The 8777-nt window shown below is 32.8% G+C and overlaps 2 protein-coding genes across 2 annotated transcripts; both read right to left on the reverse strand.

Annotated features, from left to right (window-relative positions):
* Positions 1 to 201: 201 nt before the first annotated feature.
* Positions 202 to 3920, reverse strand: LOC111896644 (alkaline/neutral invertase E, chloroplastic). Its single transcript, XM_023892615.2, has 7 exons — positions 3762 to 3920; positions 2711 to 3390; positions 2457 to 2622; positions 2171 to 2382; positions 1442 to 1935; positions 901 to 949; positions 202 to 776 (listed from the first exon to the last, which is right to left on the reverse strand). The coding sequence occupies exons 2-7, from the start codon at positions 3338 to 3340 to the stop codon at positions 450 to 452; spliced, it is 1878 nt and encodes a 625-aa protein (XP_023748383.1). The 5' UTR covers positions 3341 to 3390; positions 3762 to 3920; the 3' UTR covers positions 202 to 449.
* Positions 3921 to 6022: 2102 nt separating this feature from the next.
* Positions 6023 to 7014, reverse strand: LOC111896621 (uncharacterized). The gene is made up of 3 exons (XM_023892598.3): positions 6904 to 7014; positions 6428 to 6587; positions 6023 to 6342 (listed from the first exon to the last, which is right to left on the reverse strand). Exons 2-3 carry the CDS (start codon positions 6581 to 6583, stop codon positions 6295 to 6297), a joined length of 204 nt encoding a protein of 67 aa, XP_023748366.1. The 5' UTR covers positions 6584 to 6587; positions 6904 to 7014; the 3' UTR covers positions 6023 to 6294.
* Positions 7015 to 8777: the final 1763 nt, after the last annotated feature.

Below are 8777 nucleotides of genomic sequence, written 5' to 3' on the forward strand. Positions count from 1 at the left end.
AACCCATCTAGAAACTACGATTTTGGAAGGCTATTTTCATATAATTATGACAATGTTGTTTGGGCTCCTTATGTACATTAATTAGATTCTTATGTCAACACTGTGTACCTAACTTACACCACAGTACACATGATGTTCTTGGGATGAGACATTGCAATTTGCAAACCAAGTCAAGTTTGTTGAAGCTTGGAAGAATAATCATTTTGCAAAATTATATATTGTATTTACATATATAATAAAAAAACACCATCCGAAATTCCTATAAGCAAACAAAACATAATCATGGAATGTAATGCCTTATTCCGTTACCTTCCTTATTCCATTACCCCATCCCTATTCCCTACCATGCCTCATTCCTTTCATCAACCTCAAAACACTACCACTATAAGGTCCAACTCCAACTCCAACTCCATTACCATAACAAATTACTATTCTGATTCCATTCCGGTTTAGATTATGAAGCTTTGATTGAGACCTTTTCGTGATCTTTTTCTCCTTGGATTCGCACTAAGCATGCAAGAAAACGCATTAACAAGTTCCATATCCTCAATATTCACTAGCATCTTTGCAGCATCTGGATTTGCAAGTAGTTGTTTTGCAACAATGTATCCTGCAATTGACCATGTTTGAAAAAGGCGTGCTTGTTTCCCGATAAATCTTCCTCTTTTGGTGTCATAATATTCGGGCCATTTGTCTTTTGCAATTCGTCTTTCAGCAACTTTTACTGCGTTTTCAGCAATTTCAGGCCTATTCATCTTTATGCTTGCCACAGTCAGCTGAATAATAATAACACAAAAAAAAAGTTAGGAATTTGTATAGAAGGGAATGAACGATTCCATTCCTTCTTCAATTTCATCAATCCAAAGAATATTTTTTGCAGTTTGTAAGGATGAAACTGACCTGCCAAAGTAAAGTTGGCCAAGAACCTCCATTGTGGTAAGACCAAGGCCTACATAATAAAACAAATGTCATGAAACTGTATACCATTTTTTTTACTATTAATGAAATAATCAAGAACAAGAAGTCAAATACATTATTGGTATGGATGGAATGGAATGGAGTGGACAATGTAATGGAATACAACCAATGAGTCATTACATTCCATAGGAATAGAAGGAATTGGTATATTATATTTGAATAGTATGTACAAAATGTATAATTGTAGCTCCTTTCTACACATTAATTTAAAAGGTAATAAAAACCCAAATCAGTTGGAATAAAAATAATATTTTTATATAAAATAATGATATCTTATTTTTAAAAAAGATTTATGTCGTAAATAAAAACGGGTTGTATTGTAATTTTCATTCCATTCCACGATGGAATAAAAAAGAAGGAATGAAAATTAACAAAATGGAAAGAACCACATTCCTTTGTGAATGGCCAATTCCATTCCATCAACGGAATGAACGATTCCATTCCCACACCAAACAATACCTACGTGTTTTTTGGATCACTTCCAGTAATAATCCTCCATTCTTGCTCTTCAAGAGCTGGATAACAAATCTTCAATGGCATATCACCAACAAGTTGTCCCCATTTAGCTTCATAAAGATCCAAAATCGCATGTGATTGTTCACTTGTTGCAAGACTACTCACAATCGACCATAAATTCCCAAGAGAAAAAAACCTAAAATCCATATGAGCTGGCTGCAAGTTTCCAATCATATACCCTCCTTTATTTGGCATCCATTCAACTAACCATGGTGGAATTTGATCTGGATAAATGTTGAATTTGTTAACTGCATCATACGAATACTCTTCTGTTTTGTATCTGTAGATTTCATTAAGCTTTTTCATATCAACCCAATAATATTCTCTCACATGAAATGATAATGCAACAAGACGATTGCTTAATGCTGTCATTAAATCTGCTGATGCATCTTCACGTGTAAGCATCTCCCTTGCTGAAAGTAAGGCTGAGTAGAATAACGCCTGCAAGAAATAGCAATATACTTTCATTTATGAAAAAAGTATCCATTTATAGCATTAAGGTATTGTTTTATAAAAAGGGTATCCATTTATAGCATTGTTGTACTTTTAAATTTTTTTCCTTTCTTATTAGGAGATTATACTGATTGGTGAATATTGTTCGTAAATAAACCAATGAAAGTGCATTGCTATTTCTTGCATTTAGCTACATAAGATGTTCAAGAAAGAAAAAGGGTACCTGAATTTCCAAAGGGTGTCCATGAATTCCCATACGCCTATCTATCATACATGATCCATCAGTCACTAAAAGAGTTGGAAACATGTCAAAACCATCAGCAAGACAAAGCTTCAAAATCATCTTAATTCCAGTTTGCACATCAATCCTTTCTTGAACAGAAAGATCCCCTGTGCATTTCCCATATGCTCTCAACAATATGATCCACCACAACCCTGAATCAATGTGAGAGTAAATGACGATTCTACCCTTCTGTTTATAAATGATAAAGAAGGTGACTTTTACTTACCAGAGTCAACTGGTGCAACTCGACCAATGGCTGCTTCACCAAAATCAGGATCTAAAATATCTTCAGTTGCAGAATCATCACCATCAAGTGGAACTGTACGTACCTTAAAGCTTGCAGGCATTAATCCTTGTCCAGGACTATGACAATCCACAGTTTTCTCCCAACTCTATGAAGTAATAAAGATAAAATATGAACAAAAAAAGGTATGTAGTGACATGGTTTTATTAGATTAAGAGTGGGAAATCATTAATCACCTGTAACTGAAGGGTGTGTAAGATGAAGTTGCGAACAATATCATACTCTCCTTTCAAAAGAAAAGCAATCCCAGATGGGATGAAATCACGTATGAAGACTTGATCATAGTTGAGAATGGAAGAGTCGCTTGGATCATTAGCAGCAATAGTTCCAACTGGATTACCACAATAATAAACCATGGAAGCTCTTAATAACTCCCATGCTTCCTCCTCTTTGGAGTCTATGTCAGCATTTGGTAATACGCTGCTAAAAGCTCCATTTCCATTTGTACCCAAATTGCCATCGAGAAGAGGATCTATCTTTCCATTAATCTTCCTGTTTAGTTCTTCATTAACCACATCAGTAACACTGTCACTTTTTTGGCATTTACAGCTCAAAGACCTAAATCGATCATTATGATTTGATCCATGGTGAACAGGGTCAACAATATGAAATGCACAGATCCTCCTGTGGTTTTTATGCCTTGAACTTTCTATTTTGGTGCAACTAGACCCTTTTGCCCTTACAGAATTGAAGCCATGTTTAGATAAACCCAAGAAATTTGACTTGTTGGAGGATAATCTGGTATGGGATTTGCTAGGCCCAGCATTACATAGAACTTGAAGAACAGTTTCTGAAGTAGCAGCCATTGAGCAAACACAAACAGAATCGGGACGATGTTGTCAATTCAATCTACTTCCTACACAAACCACAAAATTCAAACAGTTAACGTATAAATCGATATAAAAGAGAGAGAGAGAGAGAGAGAGAGAGAGAGAGAGAGAAAGAAATCAAAACAGAAATATCTCAGGTATTGTTATGTAGTGAATAATCATGGTGCTCCAAAAGGGAGTCGCAAAACTACAGCCCAGGTTTTCAGGTCTTAAACAAACATGGTCCTCGTATATATCAAAAAAGACAGTTTAACCAGAAGAAAGATAGTAAATCACATTTCAGTATTAACAAAATGAAAGAAATGAATCATGGAAACTAATATTCGGAAGAAGAACATGACCTAGGTCAAAAAGTGATCAGGTAATACAAAAGGAGAGAATCGAAGAAACCACTTACGTCGTCACGAATCCATTGATATGGAAAAAGATTGAGTAAATTGGGGAAGAATCTTGAGCTACTAGAATTGCGAACTTCTCGGAATATCCAGAAATAGGATTACGAATTAGGTTGGGCAACCCTGGACCCCTGGCACTATGATGTGTGCGATACGTAAGTTTTATATGAAGCGGAGAAAGCGATCGATTATCCTATAGGGAAAACAAGGAAGGGTAAAGTTGTCATTTAGTTGGATATGGTGAAAGGAAACCGGCGCTTGAGACTGGAAGACACGGTGTGCGTTTTTGGACCGTGTACGGATAAATTACAATGACTATGTTGTCCCTTGGCATGTCGACCATCATATTATGGTTGTTAGTGCCACCATAATTTAGATGCAAAAAATTGTATAGGTAGGTTCAACATTCAAACTTAGATTTAATTATTTTTTTTGTGATTTAAATATGTTTTGGATAGGGGTGATAGTTGATATACGATATAAAATGAAATTGAGACGAAACTGAAATTTGAATTCGTGTTCGTGTTGTGTTCAAATATAAAAAAAACACGATGTCGTGTCGTTTAGTATTCGTGTTCAAAATTTGAAACGAAATTTACACGATTTAGTATTTATCTGTCGTGTTTTTCGAGTCATGTATAATTAAATATTAATTAAAAAAAGTAGAAAACTAATTGTTATTTTATGTTATTTTTGTCATGTCGTGATTGTCGTTTTTTAATCAGTTAGTTTTCTTGTTAGTTAAAAAAACACGACATCGTGTCGTGTCGTGTCAGGAAAAAAAATATGATTACCCAATTTGTCACCCCTAATTTTTAGTCAAGTTTGGTATGAGCTGTTTAGATGATGTTGCTAACTGTTTTATAAAATAAATTGTTAATTTACAAAATGTGGCCGCAAACCGTATATAAGTCAAATTACTTTTTTTAAGTAAATGGATAAAAACAAATAAGTAGAAATGTCACATGTATCGAATCCAAATAGTGGAATTCATCACCTATTTGGTTGACATAAAATGAAATGAAATACAATCATATTACATTATCCTTTTGTTAATATCCAATGTTTTAAAAACTTATTCGAATCAATTACCAGGGAAAGAAACGGTTTAACTAATATCAATTTTATGTTTATTTTTCGACTGAAACAAACTAACTGGTTTGTTTTAACAAAAATCCAATTGAACCAGTTAAATTGAATAAAAACACATGGAAATGAAACATGTTGTATGCCAAACTTTTGTACTCTTTTTCACATCTATCTAAATCTTTCTATATTATTTGTTATATTGATTGTAGTGAAATCTTGCATAAAAGGATAGCCCAAACCTCCATTTCTCCTACCCGTTGTCCCCCTTTCTTGGCCCTTCTTAATATTTATTTATTTATTGTATTTTTTTATATGATAACTAGTTTTCAGATCCATTCTATGCAATTCTAGAAAGTGAATATGATGTAATATAACATTTGACTTTATTTTTCATATTCATAAAGGCCTGCTTTGTAGACCTTTAAAAGGACAAATAACTCTTTTGAATTGGATTTTTGATAAGTTTTTCTCTATACCAAAATAATAAATACAAAAACATAAAAATTCTAAAAACGAACCAGGAACTAAAAACCTAGTTTTTAAAACGTTGTTAATATTTGTAGGGTTTGTAATCGAAATGCAGATTAAAATCCCTAACTAACATATATGATCACTTATCACAAAACTGATTTATTTTTAAAGAAAGTATGCTTATAAATAAGAAACTTCATTAAATGGCACTCACATATCTTTTTCATAGAAGTTTTTTTTTACATAAAAACAATAACAAATATGCTAATTTATAAGCGCAATATTCCAACTGTTTTTGACAAATTTACAAATCCAACATAAAACGGCAAAGAAATATTTAGCTGGGCCCCAATTTTAGAGTTAGTTTGGGAAAACTAGTTTGCTACTAGAAGTTGTGAACCATGGTTTTTATTTATGATAAAAATAATTCTAAGAGTGTTTGACAAGTAGTTCTAAAACTGGGGTATCAAAACAATTTGAATCGACGTAGTCAAACCTAATAAACTCACTAAAAAAACATATCAAACAATCTTGTAGTCTTTTTAAATATATAAAATGAGATAAAACATAAAGACTAAAAGGTGTAAAAAACCTAATTGAAATATCTTTTAGTAGATTATAACTTTTTTGTTTAATACTTTAATTCGAGCTTAAACTCTCAAAACTGGATCCAAAAATACCCTTATAACTCCTTATACACACTTCAAGTTTTTTTCCAAAAAAAGATTCTATAATAAATTAAAACCAATTTATGATTTTGCAATGCCGCACTACAAGCCATTTTCTCCATGCAATATATTCAAAAGCTTTCAATCATGAACAAAATTATTAACATAATTCCAATGATATCTCAAAATGCCATGCTTCAATCCACAGCAAACAAATGAATAAAATCACACAACCATTACTAAGTAACACTTATGCTACCTAGTAATTATTTAACCTTCAAAAAAAAAAAAAAAAAACTTCATATGCTTATGCTTTCTTTCCAATCCCATGAGACATGTTATATATTCCTCGAACCTGTATAAAAAAGAACACAAACAAATTACAAAAAAAAAAAAAACCCAACAAATTCCAATGAAGATGAATGAATACACACACTCACAATGAGAAAGATCGAAGATCCAGCTAATGCAAGAGGGATAGCAACAGATGTGATTTTATCCATTGGACCCTTGAGATGAGTGCTATTCTGAATGCTTTGAAACAATCTTTGCTTCTCAATTAGCTTCTCTCTTGCCCTAAAAGGTGTCTCCTCCATCTTCCTGCAAATTTTCATCATGTCATCAATGGAATCCCAAAAAAGAATTAGCTTTAATCGAACCGTGTAATGTAACACGCTCACAAATTTCAATTAGATTCACAGATTTTGAAACATGAATAACAGAATGAGATTGGATTGATATTAGACAGCGATTTGTGATATCGATCAATTGAACGTTGGTTGATGAATTTTATGGAAGAAAAGAGGAATTTTCGGGAAGACGATGCATGGGCCAATTAGAACAAACTTATAGAAATATTGAATCGTAGAAATTAGATTAATGAGTAAGGGTTTCAGATGAAGAGGATTCGGCTTACGTGAGAGTGGGAAAAACTAAGAGCCTTGCGTAGAATCAAAAACGGAGATTCAAAGAGCGAAAAACCACGGCAAAGATGACGATCTGAAAGTGATGATTATGAAATGGTAAACTTTGGCTGTAGAATGAGATTCAGAAATTAAGGAGATAAAAATGGCTGGAAGTAGCATTGGGCTTGTAAGGCCTAATAATTGGGCCTTGTTCAGTTGTTTTTGTACAAAAAATAAATTTCTCTACTTTCTAATAAAGATGGGCATGCAAAGTCCAAAATATTACAAACCGGTTTAGGGAAAAATAGTCAAAAACCATATGGAAATGGGTATTCCGAAATCGGTTTGGTTTGGTTCGATTCGATCGGATACTATTGGCTCGGGTAGTTTGCGGTTGAAACTGGCTCAGGACTTGTTTGAATAAACAAGTTTGAAAATCAGACAAAAAATCGTTTAGACTGTGTTTGACACGCTAGCAAAAAAGTCAGCTTTTAAAGTATAAGTTATCTTATCAATAAATTGTCTAAAGTGGTTTATTAAAGAACTAGCTTATAAGCTAGTTTATAATTTACGATAAACTACTTTTGTGGCCTCATCAAACATGAAATTGCAATAACCTTAAAATATAAAATAGTTTATACATGCCAAACAATATCGCATAAAAATGTCGTTTTGATCAATAACTTCTTTACATTATTTACATTTTTATTAAAACAAAGATTTTGTTGTATATATCTTTTTAAAATTTTAGCAGAAAAAATATCGTTAACACCTTGATTGAACCTGAATAATTGAAAACACCTTACGCCAAGACGAACTTCGTTCACTACTGAAAAGGAAAGTTCGACAAAAATATTGTTTTCCAAACCAGATATGATTTGCCCATTCATCGGCCATAAGTTTTTTTTTTTTAACTTGTAATTTGATTTTCCCCAAATTTACAATACTTAATCTTATTTTATTCCCATATAATGGTTAATCAGATAAAATCGGGGATTTCGTTTATTTAGATGATGGAATATGTATTTAATTTGATTACACATATCTATCAATTTGGTCTCAACATAATGATCATCTTAAGAATAATAAGCATCCCTTTGAGATTCTTGCACACTCTCATTTTTTACTCGCATTATGCCTCGCAAGATGATAATAGTAAACGTCACCTTTAGAATTAGATGGTCTTTTATTAGAACAAATTACTAAAATGGTCTTTGTAGTTTGTACAAATTTTGTTTTTTTACACGTTTGGTCCTTCCGTGAATATCCCGTTAGCCACCCCTGTTAAAAAGCCCACGTGTCTGTCATGCTAGGGGTAATCTCGTCTTTTTAATTCAAAACCCTATACGAACGTTAATATACATATACAATTGACAAAACCCATCTCTTTCTCGTTGTCTTCTTCTTCTCTGCAACTTCCATCATTTGAGAAATACACATAATGGCGATTACCTATGATTCTAGTCATCCTATGTTATACGCACCTCAACGACAAAGAAAAACCATGTGAAGCTATTTTATTGTTGTACTGGGAAGGTATTTTTTTGCTAAGTCACTGTTTTCATTTATACACTTAATCTCTCGTGAAATTACTGAAATCACAGGGACCACGATGTGGTTTTGTATGTTGGCCTGATGAAGATACATATGTCCATGCCAAAAGTACGAATGAGCTTCAAAATGAAATCAAGAAATTCAGGCTACTATTACTGTTAAGTTGGGTTTTCTTTGTGGCTACTCTAATTTACAAATTGTAATGTAATTGTTTTGGAATGGAATATAATTGACTTGTCAGAAGTTATGTAATGAGTTCCAAACGTTGTTTTTTTGGGTTTTTGTATTTCCTATTGGATGTATCTGTAATGGAATGGAATGCAATTGAAAT

This window comes from Lactuca sativa, chromosome 6 (assembly GCF_002870075.4).
Source record: "Lactuca sativa cultivar Salinas chromosome 6, Lsat_Salinas_v11, whole genome shotgun sequence".
NCBI classification, from domain to species: Eukaryota; Viridiplantae; Streptophyta; class Magnoliopsida; order Asterales; family Asteraceae; genus Lactuca; species Lactuca sativa.